The sequence below is a fragment of the Sinocyclocheilus rhinocerous genome, unplaced genomic scaffold (genome assembly GCF_001515625.1).
Source record: "Sinocyclocheilus rhinocerous isolate Xijiao unplaced genomic scaffold, SAMN03320098_v1.1 scaffold534, whole genome shotgun sequence".
Taxonomy (NCBI): domain Eukaryota; kingdom Metazoa; phylum Chordata; class Actinopteri; order Cypriniformes; family Cyprinidae; genus Sinocyclocheilus; species Sinocyclocheilus rhinocerous.
This window is the reverse complement of record NW_015646352.1, coordinates 1,584,538-1,601,651: the sequence shown is the minus strand read 5'-3', so window position 1 is coordinate 1,601,651 and position 17,114 is coordinate 1,584,538. Positions and strand designations below refer to the sequence as shown.

The window sequence follows — 17,114 nt, the reverse complement described above, 5'->3', positions numbered from 1 at the left end:
TTCGTGGAAAGGTGAATTAAGACTTTTAAAGACCGTTTTAAGACCCGCATAAACCTTGAATACAGTCCATAATTAAAAATCACACTAAATGAGACAATAAATATCAAGTGACAACTGTAAAATTTTTCTCCATTTTAAAAAAATAAATAAATTGAACCTTTAAAATTTAATTCCGAGCTTCACATTTCATCAAGTTAATGCAGAGAGTTTAATAAAAAAATTTAAAAAAAAGTCAATAACAGATATATATGACAATCATACAAATAAAGCTCATTTAAAAAAAAAAAAAAACATTTCCATCCAAATACGTTTCACATTTCTTTCCATTACTTATAAGAGTCACATTTCCCATGAACAGAATTTTGCCTGTTAGATTTGTATTTTTTGGTGTTGGCTGAGGATTGAAACTAATATTTACAACTTGACCACAACCGCTCAGCCACATAACCAGTGTGACCTACTCTTAAATTAACTGGTCAAAGAGAGTGGATTTTTACAAACAGCATGGACGAGCACTTCGGTGGAGAGAGTTTCACAATTCCAGATAAAACAGGCCAAGGATGGATAGTTTAGATGAGTTTTACAAGGAGAAAAAAACTTACTTTTTAATTTACAACAAACATAATAAATTAGTCTTAAAAACTACATCATTAACTGTTAGGTACATAATATTTCACATCCCAAATCTCAAAATCTTATTAAAGACATAAGGTTTCCTCACTGGAACCATACTTTTATATTGAAGCCACTGTAATGGTGTATTTGGGGCCTGTTGGGAGCTGCCTCTAGAGGGCGCTGCACATGCAGATAAAGATAGCCTTGTCTTGCCAGTCTCCCATATCCACAACCTGAACTATTATAAAGGAAAACAGACTATTGCTTTTCCTTAAACAAGCTGCAGTTAATACTTTGGGATGGGGTCGCACCACAACCCCCTGCCAATGGGACGTGGCTCAGATGGCCAGCTGCAGCTTCGTCAGATTTCTCTGGTGCATGTTGTGGTGCCTGACAAGCTCATCAGACCTGGCGAACTTCTTCTGACAGTTTGGCCATCTGCAGTTGAAGGGCTTCTCACCTGAGAGAGATAAAGAGGATATAGACATTAGGATGGAATCGAAGGTAAAATTAGAAGATCAATAAGAAATATCAATATTATTAAATAATACTGAGGTCACCTAAGAGTAGTGGTTCTCAACTGCTGGGTCGTAACCCAGAAAATTGATAAATGCAAATAATAAATTGAATTAACCATATAATTGTGTAACCATATAACATTTTTAAAACTATTTACTTATTTAAGGCTGTGCATTCAATCAGTCTTTATCAAAAATTGACTGAAATTCCTGTCACTTGGTAGAAGCTATTGCAATTAGATGTACGGTTGTCCGAAAGTATGCAAAAGCATTGAAATTCATTAAAATTCAATACATTTAGAAATATATATATTTTAAATACAGCCATTAGTTATGTTAATAATTTTGCATATGATTAGGCATACACAGTTATTGATACTAATAATATTCAGTCTTATTTTTAGGACATTTTTATTTACTTTTGTATGGTAAGAACTTGTTTAATTCTCTAATCTACTATCATTTGACTAAAACAATAAAAACATGCACTCTGAATATTTCACTACTAATAATTATTACTATTGTTATTTATGCAAAGCTTGCTTTGTGATCTACTATATTTATTTGTATTTATCTCTTTGTTTTATTTATCGATTATATTAATAAGTTTTATGATCTAAATTGTCACACATTTTTCATCTTTGTTTTCGACATTATGCATTTAATAGCTATTTAAAAACGTGAGTTATTATTATTACAATAATTAAGCATTTATTAATTAAGCAAACATAACTTCACCTATGAATACTGTAGTTGTGTGTTTTTCTCTAGTAGAGGAAAATGGACCCAATATTTAAGAATGGTAACAGATTAAGTTGAAAATTGTGAATATTAGTAAAAAAAATTATCTGTAGTTGAGAACCACTGCAGTCAACTGATTTTTCAGTGTGCTCTTTCGAATACACACCCGAAAACATCAAGCTAAAGAAAAGTGACCTCAGAAAGTTCAATTATCCATCAAAGAGTGGAAAGAGAGGAGCAAATCATGAAAAAATGAAAAGGTTTACGCACTTGTTTTACCTGTATGTGTCCGGGTGTGGGTCTTAAGGTGGTCTGACCGTGAGAACTTTCTCTGACAGGTTTCGCACTGGAATGGCTTAACGCCTACACACACACAGAAACACACAAGTGTGGTCACACACACGCGCACACACACACACACACACACACACACATACACACACAAGGAGAGGACGAGTACAGACTACAGTAGGGAGGCCATGCCAAAATGTGTCCGAGTGAAAAAGCGCTCTTATATTATGTGAGCAATACATCGGCAAACACTTGCGCTAAATGATTGAAAAAAATCATAAAAGAGAGTGAAAATGTAAACATTTAGGCGACTTTAAGTCGACAACTGTAGAAGTTTTTCTTGAAGATATGAAGAATTAGCATCATCAGCATCATTCTACTTGCATGGCAGTGTTTGGGGATTGTGGGAAATCTGAATCAAGTCTTTGGGGCCCCTTTAAAAACAAAGTACACTTTACTTTTAAAATGAGTACTTTGAAAATAATATACTTTAAAATAATATGAATGTAATGTTTTTGGACGCTTAACTGCATATTGTTGACAATTAAATGAAAATGTTTTATAGTTTATATTAAATCCACTTAAGTACATCTTAATATGTAATTTCATAATTGTCATAATTATCTTCTATTGTCTTTGAAATATGATTAAAGTTTATTGCCGAATGTACTGACAAGCATTTATGGTTATGTCATTTTTTTTTATTGAAACTTCTATGTCATGTACTTAAATATATTTCTAAAGATGAAGTTACAATTTAGTACATTTAAAATATATTAATAACAGTTCAAATTATAATCAAGTACTTTACGTGTGCTTTAGCATGCTAGTCAACACATCAAAGTAAGTGTATTCTTTACAGCATGACAAAATATTAAAATAAAGATTTGAAATGTACTTTAAAGTAAAACTTTTAGTTAGTTATTGCACACTATTAGTATTACAAAGTGAGCACTTTTTAAAAGTGTACTTAAGCGTGCTAGGAATGTAGACTGATCTTTTTTCACTATTATATTTTCTGCAAGTACAGTTTTTTAAAAATATATAAAATTTGAAAAAAAAAATTATAAAATTTGAAGTACACTATAAGTGCATGTTTAATACAATTAAGCACAAATTTTTTCACAAGGGGGCTTAAATCTTGAAATCTCCCTCACCAAATAGTTTAATATGGAAAGCACTAGAGGAAAACGGGAAGAGAGAAAATATAGGAGACAGAGGTGCAAACCTGTATGTCTTCTCTGGTGTCTTTTTAGCTGGTCTGATCTGGAGAACCTGCGACCACAGTCTGTGAAGTCACACTGATAGGGTTTCTCCCCTATGAGTTTAATACAACCAAACATGTTAATGATAACCTTAGCATTTGTGCTAATGGTATTTATTTGTGGGTTGTCTTACCTGTGTGTTTACGGCTGTGCATCTGTAAGTGAGATAGTTTAAAGTATCTTTTGTTGCAGCCCGGGTAGGCGCACATGAACGGCCTTTTTTCGTTGGTTTCAGATGAACGCACAATGGCGGGCGTAATGCCCGGTACTCTCCGCACATCCTGTGAGAAAGTCAAAAACATTTAATGCATGCTACAACAAATGCTGCGCACCAAACAAGACATCCAAACCCAGCGTCCATGGGGAAAACTGCTAATGATTAGCATGTCTAATCGGTTCATTACTGCAGAATTAGCTATGAAATGATCATTCAGATTTCCCCATGCTACTGATATGAGCTCTAACTGTGAACCCTGCTTCCCCCCCCCCCCGTTCCCCTCATTTGCCTACTGCTAAAGCCCATCTGCTCTTAATTAAGTAGCGCTTAGCATAATGGCGTTTCCGTACGCTGGCATGGTAATGAATGAGTGTTAAGTGTCATTGATAAGTAAATTACTGGAACTGTTCTACGGCTGTAGTGCCAGACTTATATATTGACCCCACGGGGATGATAACACAGCAGGCTAGGCAATACACCTCAGCGCCTAGCATGCTAAGTTTGATTTGTATGTGACAGTTAAATTCAGATTAGCTGTCTGCAACGATAAATTTCAGCTAATGTTTTTATGCATTTGCGTACATATAATCTATCTATTGTTCTAGCTATCTCTGACTGTCCATCTGGCGTGCTTCTATCTATCTATCTATCTATCTATCTATTTATCTATCTATCTATATTACATTGTTTCTATTGGATATTTCTATCTATCTATCGATCTATCTATCTATCGATCTATCATTGTTTCTATTGGATATTTCTATCTATCTATCTATCTATCGATCTATCGATCTATCATTGTTTCTATTGGATATTTCTATCTATCTATCTATCTATCGATCTATCGATCTATCATTGTTTCTATTGGATATTTCTATCTATCTATCTATCATTGTTTCTATTGGATCTATCTATCTATCTATCTATCTATCTATCTATCTATCTTACATTGTTTCTATTGGATATTTCTATCTATCTATCTATCTATCTATCTATCGTTTCTATTGGATATTTCTATCTATCTATCTATCTATCTATCTATTATAATGAAGAGGGAAAGAATAAACAGAGAAGTGAAGAAAGGCATCCCATTCTGAGCAAGAGCAGCTCTGGAGTATCTCTTCTTTTACAGCTTTAAGGCCGCTGACAGACATTAATTAAGAGCTAATGATTTATATGCATAAGCAGCAGGCAACTGGAAACTGCAGCTTTACGGCTAATGGACTTTAAGTGATTCCTCTTCGCTTTTCATCCTGAAATGCCTTTCAAATCTCTCAACTATTCTGGCAGGGGCCTGCTTCCTCTCGCATAGCGTTCTCATTGCGTCAGATGGTTTTCTTCAGCACATTCTTTTTAAATTACATTTGTCTCTTTTTTTATTAGTTATTTAAGGCACTGTATCACACTTCTAAATCTCAGGTTTTAGATTTATTTTTGGATTATACATCATTTTGGCAAGTTGTATAATCAACCTTTTGATTAAGGGTTGTGTATGAGGTGTGTGTCAGTGTCTGTGTGTCTTTGTACGCCGTGGCCTGACTTTGGCCCGATGTGAGCACATCCCAAGACCACAAAGAATCTTAGTGTGTCCTGAGAGTGAACTCGAATGGGCCATGAGCAAGAGATACTGACCTGAAGGCCTCTGAAGACGCCGTGGGTGCGGATGCGGTACTGCGTGCTGCAGCTGTAGACCATGCTGGGGTCACTCTCATAACCTCCTGCGTGGCTGTTTGTGATTAAATGGGGGAATATGTTGTTAATGTGATCAGATGGAATAAAGAAGGCTTATTCAAAAAAAAAATAACAACAACAGGAAATACATTTTATTTTTCTAGCTATAAGCATAAATTTTGTGATTTGTTTATTTCTTTCTCTATTTATTTCTTTTAGTTTTATGCTTAAAACAAGAAAAAAATTGCTTTGAGTGCTTAAAAACTTTTTTCAGCAAGGATGCATTAAAATGATCAAAATTTACAGTAAATACATTTATAATGTTACAAAAGATTTCTATTCCATCAGAGAATCCAGAAAAATAATGTATCATGTTTCCACAAAAATATTAAGCATCACAACCATTTTCAACATTGATAAGAATAAGAAATGTTTCTTGAGCAGCAAATCATCATATTAGAATAATTTCTGAAGGATCAAGTGACACTGAAGACTGGAGTAATGATGCTGAAAATTTAGCTTTGCCATCACAAAAATAAATTACATTTTTAAAATATATTAAATAGACAACAGTCATATTAAATTGTAATAATATTTCAAAATATTACAATTTTTTCATCAAATAAATGCAGCCCTGGTGAGCATAAGAGACATCATAAGAGCATAAGAGATTTTGGAAGTCGTATCAGATTTTTTACTAAAAAATAAGACAAAAATACTGATTAACAAAATTATTATTAGCTTTTTTTTAAATAATGTTCAACAATTAACAATTGCTCAACAATTGTTCCACGATAAAGCAACTGTTCACAAAATGTAATTCTAACTCATAACTTTCTCGTTTATGCACAATGGCAGATACAGTCCTTCCTAAATCTCCCCATGCATTATTTCACAAAGTTTGGATGACATATGAGGCATTGCTAGCCATAAAATACACAGAGTCGTGTCTTTGTAACTCATCTTGACATTGGGGCAAATTGCTCCCTGTTTCAAAGAGCAATATTTTTGCCCTAAACATTTGAGGTAGGGCCAGTCAGAGAGATGAATGGGGAATGTATGGTCTTGCTCACTGTTGAACTTCTGCCTGAACCTCAGCGGTATGGCTTTTTACATTACGCTGTAAATACACGTTTCTCAGGACAATTCTACACCATGTTTCTCCGCTTTGGAGAAAAGACCACACATTATGGAAACTGTTTTTCGTTACTGTGCAGATCATTCCCTTGCTCAAACAAAATTTCACGAATTTAGGTTCATGAGGTGTAAAGTCCTCTTTGTCTGTATGCAAGACCAGCCAGACAGAAAAGACAGTCCAAAACAGCATCCTGCAGTAAATCTTCTCACAGTTCATTCATTCACCCAAGCCGAACCACCTTGGGCTTGCGACACGCATGGGATCTGGAGGTATGCGAAGAGCTATAGATAGTTGGATGTATATAGGAATGATTAAGTTTGGCTTAAGGAGCCACAGCAACGCTTCCATGGCAGCCCCCTTGAGATCGATCAGCGTGTCTGATTTTTCCTCAACTGAAACCAGCCCCGTCCCTCTCATTTATCAGCATATGAATCATTCGGTCACCCAGGGCTCCTCTGACTCTTTCAGGGAGGCTGGGGAGAGGTCACAGCCTCCTCCCCACCTGGCCGAACGTGACTGCGGATTCTCGCTCGGGTCCCAGGGGGAGTAAAGACTGTCCCATTGTGCAGTGATGCACTTCCACCTCCCCCCTGCGAGGCTCCCTTCCTCCCGGCGGGCCGGCGCTCGGCCTGGTCAAGGCTGAGGTGCGACTGGCAGAAATATATGGCAGGATATCATTCTCTAGCCAGACAAAACAGAGGCTAATTCTGCATGTGCACACTCAACTCTCTGGCACAAACAGAAAGATGAGAAGAAAGTTGCGGAGAAAAGATCATGTGAAACTGATTCGCTAAAAAGAACCAGTTCACAAGAGTCATTTGTTTGGGAATCAGACAACACTGCTATATCTTTTTGATTCGCTAAAAAAGAACCGACTCATTAGAATCATTTGTTCGGGAATCAGACTAAACTGGTTGTGCTGTAATTAATTCACTATAAAGAACCGACTCATTCACAAGAGACAATTGTTCAGAATTGGACTACACTGATGAGGTTTTTGTTTCACTAAAAAGAAGCTGTTTATAAGAGTAACTGTAATCTGATTTAAATTAATCGAGCTGTCTGTTGATTCAGTTGAATAAGGCAGGAAACACATTATGGTATACATTATGGAATACATTATGGTATTCCGCAAGAATGGAGGAAGAATGTGCGTGACACTCAGTTAAGCTATTTAAAAAAAATAGAACTGGTTCTTAACAAGAAAGAACCGCTTCTTAATTTTAACACCTATGGTTTCATCCAACCAATAGCATACATTTTGGATTAGTGTTAAAGAAACCTGGCAGTATTTTTGCAATTCTGTTTGGTGGTGCTAGAGGCGCAAAAATGACATATTTCGCCTTAAAGAAACATTTAAATTTAAAATAAAAAATACATTTTATTTTGTCATCCAACTTGTAACTAAAGTGTATTTTTTCTCTCTCTCTTTTTTCTGGCTAGTATTGTACTATTTGAAATGAATTAGGTTTTCTGACATCCATGGCAATGCACCATAAAAGAAACGGAACCCAAACCATTGTGGTTTGCACACATAATCCAACTTGAATTCAGACTTATTATCAGACCCTCACAATAATTTAAATTCACATTTTATGTTCCTAGTCTAAGTACCAGCTTAAATGAAGCATATTATAAGTCCTTCTCCTCTCTTAGCTGAAACAAATATGTGCTTCTTCAAATCACAGAAGAATTTCCTACGTGACAGAAGCGGGTCACGTCGACCTACCTCTTTATAGTGGACGCCAGAGAGTTGACGGGATTCCACGCCATGCATTCCAACTGTGACGCTGCCATTTGATACAAATTATCGCTGCTAGGATTGAAAACAACAGAAATACTATTTAAGAACATATGCATATACAGTATTTTCCTGTACTACAAGCACTCGTAATCTTAAAAAACAGCAACCACTGTCAGATGTAAAGAATGTGTGAATGAAAAATAGCCTTTTTGACAAAGGCATCCTGGGTAACAGTGAATGAATGTGTCATATGTGCACAAAAAAAGGAGGTTACCCACACCACCGGGGTGATCAGTTAATCAGGTCACCCCTCTGACCAAAAACCTGCCATACTTTATTAAAAACCTGTCCGTAGGACCATTAGTTACCCTGCCAGGTGCTCACCCAAACACATAGTTTGGATTTATCTACAGCAACTCTGACATCATAGTGTTTCATCATAGACAGGCCACAGTGTACGGCGGTATGAACTGGTACCTGGTACTGTGCTTGCTTCACTGCCGAAGAAACTTAACAGTATTTCAGCATCAAGAGAGTTTGTTTTGAGAAATGTTTCAGGACTATTCCAATAATGATAACTTAGTTTAGTTGTGATGGACAGTATAAATTTCATTTGAATGATTTGTCATAAAGGTATATTCCTGCACAAGTTAAACTCAATCAACAGTATTAGTGGCATAATGCTGGTTAGCACAAAAATACATTTTGACTTCCTTTTCTTTAAAAAATAAAAAATAAAAAATCTGGGTTAGATTGAGGCACTTACAATGAAAGCGAATGGACCCGATTCATAAATGTTAAAATAGTCACTGTTTCAAATGTATAGTCACAAGACTTACAGTAAACATTAAACGATATGCATTAACATGATTTTAGTGTGCAGAAATTGCTTGCTAATCTTTACTGTGTAAAGTTATATCCAATTTTACAATTCATTGCCATAACTATGTAACGCCTTAAAATGACTGTAAAAAATATTATTTATAAAGCTCTGCATCTCAAATAATGCACAGGTTTTAACAGAAGAATTAATATCAGTGCTTTCATAAAATGAACCTGTAAGATTCCTTTAAAATACATGATGTTAAAATACTCATTGTTTCAGGAGTACAGCCACAAGATGTACAGTAAACAATGTTTTAATATGATTTTAGTATGCATTATGCACAAATTGCATACTAATCATTTCTTTGTAAAGATATATCCAATTTTATGATTCATTGTCATGACAATGTAATGCCTAAAACCATAAAACGAGAAAAAAGGTAAACATTGATTTACACAGCTTTGCAGCTCAAATAATACACTGGTTTTAACAGAAGATTTAATGTCAGTGCTTATATAAAATTAACTTTGAATTCATGGAAAAGATCTAATAGTTTGGTCAAAGATCTAATATATGGTCTGGGAAGCTCCCCCGTTCAACTTTGCTCTGTGAACATGGTCTGGATCTTTGTTTTTCAGTTTTGACGCACCAGACACAGATGGAAGCAGGAAGTCTGTAGATTGTGACATTTTCGTACACTACGTCTGCTTTTGAGATTAACAACAGCCTAATTTTACTTTGAAAATCTGGACATGTTTTTATTCCAGCCACCTTGTGCTACCTAAAAACTGCTTTAACTGGAGGCCTGTGTAAATACAGGGCCGTAGGTACCAGGCATTTGATTTGAAAAGCAGCACAGCGTTCTGATTTGAGGATTCACAGCCGCCTCGCTGCGGCCCGATAGGAGACTGTTTATTACAGCGCAGAGAAACGGGGAACTGGAAAATGCAGTTCGACCTGAGTCAAAGTCCTCTTATCATCCCAATTCTGTTATTTTGAATCTTTATGTTCCCTCTGTGCTGGAAAAACAACATGGCGAAAGCATCCGAGGAATGTGAGATCATTTTGGGACTGTAGTACTCGCACTGTTAGCCGAAGTTGCGAAGGGAATTCCACTGAGAACAGTTAAGCAAGAATTCAGAGCTGGTCTGAAAGTGCAAACGGGAGGTGGATTAAACCGTTTATCTTGGCGTAGTACACAATGCTGTTCAGCACTTGACCTTTATTAAGCACATTTGACAGAACCCAGCTTTTAATTGGCAATATGCTGTCAAATGAAATGATACCAATTTGCATTTTAAACCCCTGACACTAGTGTTTTATACTGATGAAATAAAATTTGGGATTTTTTTGAGTGCTTAATATCCTCCTTTTTTCCCAGAAATATTTTTTTATATATATATAATGGTAGGGATGTAACGATTCACTCAACTCACGATTCGATTCGATTCACGATTTTGATTTCACGATTCGATTCGATTCACTTTTTTTTTATTTGAATCGTCACGTATTTGAATCGATTTTCAACTGGCTCACGGTTAATCGTTACATCCCTATATGGCATTAGAGATTACATTGCTGTTCAAAAATTTGAGGTCTGTAAGATTTTATTTATTTATTTATTAATTTTTTGAAAGAGATGAATACTTTTATTCAACAAGGATGCATTAAATTGATCAAAAGTGACAGTAAATACATTTGTAATGTTACAAAAGACTTCTTTTGAGCTTTCTGTTCATCAAAGAATCTGGGAAAAAAACATTTTCAACATTGATAATAATGATTTCTGAAGGATCATGTGACACTGAAGACTGGAGTAATGATGCTGAAAATTCAGCTTTGCATCGCAGGAATATATTACATTTTGAAATATTAAAATAAAAAACAGTTCTTTTAATTTGTAATAATATTTCACAATATAAAATTTTTTACAGTATTTTTACTGTATCTTTCATCAAATAAATGCAGTCTCTACTCTTTAAAAATAATTTTTTTAATCTTACAGACCCTAAACGTTTGAATGTAGTGTATATTTTTAATGCATTTTTTGTTCTTTAAAAAAAAGTCCCCGCAGAAACATTATTCGAACATCCTGTGCGAACAAGGCCTCCTTTTCCTTCTCTTGTTACCTAACTTCCCCACTTCCTCTACGTGCTCAGTGGCAACGTGACTTTTTGGAGCCGCCATAACAGATTTTGACGTGTCTCTGATTGTTGCACAGGCCTGGTTACTGAACAGAACCGGATTTGAACTTCCTGCACCCTGTGTGTCATGACAACTATCAGTTGTACTGTCTGTAGCCTGTCTGGACAATTTTTTATTTATTTATTTTTTTTAAAGAATTTGGTGGCCATGTGCATGACTTTTCTTTCATATTGCTCATTTCTCATTTCATATCTCATTTCCTTCATACCTTTATGATAAGTATTATATTTCATGAAATCTGTTTTTCTGTTAAGGAAGCATTTAGGAAACATTTGAAGCGGCAATGATCTACATGTCTTGTAGAGAGAAAGTGAGGAGTCAAACATGTAAGGAACATGTTTCAGAAGGCTTTGAGATGTTATTTGTGATGGATAGGACTGGAGCCGTACCTGTTGTATGGGTTCCTCAGGAGCAGAGCCTGACTTCCTGTACAGCTGTCAGAGGGAGTGTGGCAGCCGTATACTGGAGGAGGGACAGGATACTGCTGGTCACCTGAAATGCAACAAATATAAATGAAAAGCCTTTGATAGCGTTTATTTCTGGCATTGATTTGAATTCTAAGATCTTATACCCAGGCATCTACAACATCTTTGTATTGGCCAAAAATTTGATTTAGAATTGATATTAAACTTATTTATTATATATATTGTTCATATATTATGTTTATAATATTATTATTATTATTATTATTATTATTATTAACAATATTGATATATTTTATATGAATATAAAAAGAATCTAAAATAAATATTGCACTTTTTTATTATTATTAATAACTAATTAGTTACTAATTAATTATATTATAATTATTATTATTAAACAAATATTTTTATATTATAGACATTAACATTATATAAATATTGTAAAAAATAATTGTAAGTAAAAAATTTCCAAAATAAATATTAGTATTTATTTTCATATTTATCTTGTGCATCTTATTGTCATGGTTTTAAATTCACCTGTGTATTAATATATACATCATATAAATATTGTAAAACAAAATGCTTTAAAAATACACCAAATATTTGTTTATCTTTTGTGTATTCATTTAATGTCTTTTTGGATTTAATATCTATCTTTTTGGATTTTAGTATCTATATAAACTCTATAGATATTGTAGAAAATAATGATAAAATATTATAAAAAGATAAATATTTATTTTTAATACTTATCTTTTGTGTGTTTTTTTTTTGTGTGTGTGTTTTTTTTTCTTCTCACTGTTGCATAACTTTGGATCAGTTTATATGTTTTAAATAAATTAATTCTTTTAAAATAAACACGACTTGATACAGTACTTATGCAAGAGATAAAGAAAAAAATGTTTTAAAGAAAAAGACACTTTTTTTTTTTTTTCCTTAACAAGAAATGTTCTAATATTTCACCTCTTTCACTCCTTGGATAACCACATTGTGTGATTGTGTTTTAATAAATTTTGTTTTTAATAATTCCCTGCAGAGTTTAATTAACGAGAATGAACATTTGTGCACTCTGTTTGTCTTGAGTCCCTGATGGAAAATATCCATGCCTAGATGCTCAGAGTATCATAACTTTGCTGTTCCAGCAAAACGCATGATCGAGCATGTGTGGCGTAGTCGTCTTAGAAAGGGAATACGAGAGTGAGGGAGGGTTATGGAGACGCAGCCGAGTACACTTAGCAGTTATGAAAACAACAGGCTGACTTTCTTTGAAGCCATAAAGCACGCAGACCTCTCGCTCTCCGTTTCAAAGTGCAAATGAGGAACCGCTGCTTTGGCTCATCCGGCCCCCGTATTGTGAATGCGTCCCATGGTAGTTCTAAACATTCCGAAAGGCATCTCACATTGCCGAGTCTTCTGGTCACAAGCACGGAGACCTCAGGGAGAATTTGCTGCGGCACAATGAACACCAAATCGACCGATTAGCTGTTTGCTGATGTTTAACATTATGACGTACGTAGAGCAGAGCAGAGAGGACTATGGGGAGGGAAAAAGTTTAGGCTGATTTACTGTTCAGCAATGGGGCGTTTTGTGCAACTTGCCCCCTGAATGACATTACAGAGATCGTACAGATACTTGAAAAATGTACTTAAGTACAGTAACGAAGTAAAACTACTCCGTTACTGTCCACCACTGTCGCTCTGTAAGTTCAAAGAGCAAGGGCAAAATCTCAAACACGCAGAAAGTGTTTGCAGATTAGAATCTCTTCCAATATGTGCATTTATAAAAACATTATAAAATGTAATTTAGTGCATGGTGTGTTTGTTTACCCATGTTGCTTTGCTGCGTGATGGGGTCCTCGTGCTTGAAGGAATGGTTGGGAAACTGCGAGGTGTGGTGGGAAGGCGTGTGTCCGTAGTTTGTGGCTCCATCAAAAGAAACTGTGCCGTAACCTGGGACAGATAATATAAAGGAAGTCAGAAATATTGTATTCGAGATGGAAATATAAATGAAGTTAGAAATATTTATATTTTATATATATATATATTTTAAATATAGAATTTATACCATTTATGTTTTTGAAATTTTAGAATTGCCTAATTGTTCAGTAAACTTTTTTATTAAACTGTTATTAAACACACGGCTACTCTCCAGATAATAGGAATATTCTTCCTTGGATCCTAATCAGCCCTCCGTTTCCCAGCGGGGGTGAGCGGACAAGCTGTGCGAGGAAAACAAACGCTGGCAGGACGGTGTAGCCGAGAGCCGACACTAGGTTTAGGGGGTGAATCATGCCTCTGTGTAACCCCAGGTCAGACGTAACATCGTAAATCATGGTCTCCCACCACCATCTTCATTAATTACAAGCCAACCACTTTCACCTCAGACAGAGGAAAACTCATTAAAGATGACCATTTCTCTTCCACCCTACCAGGACTCAGCAGCAAAAGTTTGAACCTGGGAGTCAGTGAAGAGCTGGTCACTGGCTGGAAGTGTGGCCTGATATTGCGAAGAGTGGCAGTACCCACAATTAATTGTAACTTTAGATTTCCAAAATGCAATTTAGAACTAAATGAGTATCAGATGTCTTAGGGAGTGATGGTGGTTTTAAAGATTTCTCCTACGTCTGGGTTAACTCGGACAAGACAAGATCTCATGTATGATGTTATTTATTATTATTGATTATCTTATTTTATTACTATTGACAGAGGAGGGCTAAAAGTTACAACATTTTAATTAATAATAATAATAATAAAATTATACAAAAAAATATGAATACCAAATAGCAAGTATTGGAGTGGATTAACAACTTGGATTAAATTGTTAGAAGGACTGCAAAATATGTAGTAATTTTGTAAGGTGTTTATTGATAAAAAGGAGAAAAATTATCCATGTATCTAAAATCATAAAATGCACAGAAAATATCAAATATGAATTTGATTTAACCAATAATGCAGGTGTCCAAACGACTTATCGTCAGAAAGAATAAAACATTTCTTTTACTTTTCTCGTTGTGTGTCTCTATTATCTGTTCTTATTCATAGTATCTTGCAGTCAAATATAATTTCAAAACATATTTTGGAAGAATGTGCAAAATCATTAGGCGTTTGCAGTACTTCTCAAATTTAGTCTTTTTTTTTTTTAAATCTGTTAATTACTTAAATACAGTCTTCAACAATATGATTATTCAAATAGGCATTTAGTCATCGTAATGTAAAATAAAAAAAAATTCATCTTTGTTTTAAAAGATGCAGTTTGTCATCATGAAGAGGAAGAAAAAAATATTTTTCTTGCCTGACTGCAAAATCTTTATTATCCCACAAGTTGAAAACCCCAAGCCAGTAACATGAAGTCTCTTACACAGTGACACAGTAATGAGTCACATGCATTAAATGCCTGTGTGATGAGATGTTTGCAGCATATCTGTAAAATATCTGGGAACTGTTTTTCCAAATACAGGAGCACTGAGATACATAATTACTCAAGGCAGATAAATATGTGTGAGGTGATGACCCTGGTGATGGATAAATCACAGAATACATTTACTCATTTACTTATTGTTAAAACAAGTTCATATAAGCAAACTACACAATTTACACTCTTCAAAAGTTGTCCAATAAAATACTCACACTCACATTAAAAAGTTCAAATATTAGAAGATGATAAACTGACACAAATGAGGGTTTAAAATAATAACAACCTTCTGAAAGTCTTATTTGTAAATACAAATTTATTTTAGTTCATTAAAAATAATTATTGAATAAATGTGTAATTAATTTAATTAATTATAATAACATTTATTATTAATAATTCAAAATAAACAAAAAATAAAAAGTCTTTGTGTAATCAATATTTCTGAACACTGTTGTCCTACTTTGACATTTCATCTAATTTGTTAACAGTGACTTTTAGGCCAATAGCTGAGTCATGTTATGACTTTTAGAGGGATGACATACAAAATCACAACTAAAAATAAAGAGCAGAAATCTTAAAAATTTAATTTTTTTCAAAAAGTGCAACATAAAAGCTGATTAAACAGAATGACTGGAATAAAATTGAAATTAAAATAAGCTGTCAATTTATAGGCCCCATAAAGTCTTAAAAATAAATGTTTCAAGAGGATGTTTTTCGCAGCGATTCAATATAAGAACCGTTCTGGGTGCACAAAGAACCTTTCAGTAAACAGTTTTTACAATGATAATTTTTCTTAATGTGAAATTGTGAATTATATTTTAATAATCTTTTTCCACTATAAAGAACCTTATGTGGAATGGAAAGCTCCAATAAAGAACCTTTATTTTTAAAAGTGTACTATTAAAATGTCATGCTTTTTGCCCTTAATAAATATATTAAAATTTAGACTTATTGATAAACGATGGCTTATCTTATTCAAACATTTCAAAGCAATGTCACAAAGAAGCAAGAACAGAATAACAGTGATATTTCAAGCAGTTTCTCACCCTGATTCCTGGAGCTGGGCTGGCTGTCCATGCAGCTGGAGAGGTAAGGACCATTGCTGAACATCCTGGGTTGGCTGGGTGAAGGCTGGCTGGGTGTAGGGGCCCCGAAGGCTCCGTACCTGCAGGCCCCAGTGCCAGTGAACTGTCCGGAGAAGTGCACGGTGAAGGCGCTCAGCCCACAGTGAGGGTCTTCATGGGGGTCAGCCGTACCCCAGCTGGGCTCCTGCTTGATAAAGGAGTGCTGGGCCAGCGAGCTGTAGGGAGAGCCAGTGTGAAAGTCCAGCATCGGAGCCCACTGTGGGGTGCTGCTCACGGGCAGGGCGCAGTTACCGTTCCCCCCGGGCAGCGGAGGCACGGGAGGGAGAAGAGTGTTGAGGTCACGTACATCAGAACCCATTTTTGGCTACTTACAAAACAGGCCCAGCTGAGAGACGTTTGAGTTCGGTGCGAAAATCCAAAGTCAAGGTGTCATTGCTGAGTCAAGATGGGTTCGTTTTCAACCAGAATAGTCCATGTCACAATGGGAGAAAGCAAACGGGGCCTCGGTTGGGAGGTCCCAGCAGGGGCGAGTTCTCGCAGGCTCTGTGAATGGAGTGAGGAGAAAAGAAGAGATGTTCCTCCTTTCTTGCGTGTCTGTTTTCTTTGGAGGCCCAGGAGCTCACATACAGCCACTCTGAGGAGTCGGGAGGAGGAGGAGGAGCCTCGGCTAGTGCGGATGAGGAAAGATGAGCATAACACTTCATTCATTTACTTCTCCCTGTACAATACTCCTCCCTGTATACTCATACAGCATGCTGGGAGTCTCAATAAACTGTGTGTTTGTGGGAGTTGGGTGGATGGATAACAATGATTCAGAGACTGGCTTTTTATGAGCTTTGAAACACGTTTTAGCAGACACTGTAAAAGTGTTAATAAATGCACTTCAGATTTTGGCTTCCCCTGTACAGTATGCAGATTTGAAGGACTGTGTGAGGTGGCTATTTAAGAGGGGGAAATAAATAGAAATT

The 17,114-nt window shown here is 35.5% G+C and overlaps 1 protein-coding gene across 2 annotated transcripts; it reads right to left on the bottom strand.

The window, feature by feature from the left end:
* Positions 1–206: 206 nt before the first annotated feature.
* On the bottom strand, positions 207–16,810 carry LOC107707426 (Wilms tumor protein homolog). 2 transcript variants are annotated; one of them, XM_016511422.1, is made up of 9 exons: positions 16,108–16,810; positions 13,477–13,599; positions 11,621–11,723; positions 8,186–8,272; positions 5,280–5,373; positions 3,564–3,711; positions 3,394–3,483; positions 2,145–2,237; positions 207–1,075 (listed from the first exon to the last, which is right to left on the bottom strand). In XM_016511422.1, exons 1-9 carry the CDS (start codon positions 16,502–16,504, stop codon positions 954–956), a joined length of 1,257 nt encoding a protein of 418 aa, XP_016366908.1. In that variant the 5' UTR covers positions 16,505–16,810; the 3' UTR covers positions 207–953. The 2 variants fall into 2 exon arrangements, with proteins under 2 accessions (XP_016366908.1, XP_016366910.1); XM_016511424.1 differs by having other exon boundaries at positions 2,154–2,237.
* Between the last annotated feature and the right edge of the window lie 304 nt (positions 16,811–17,114).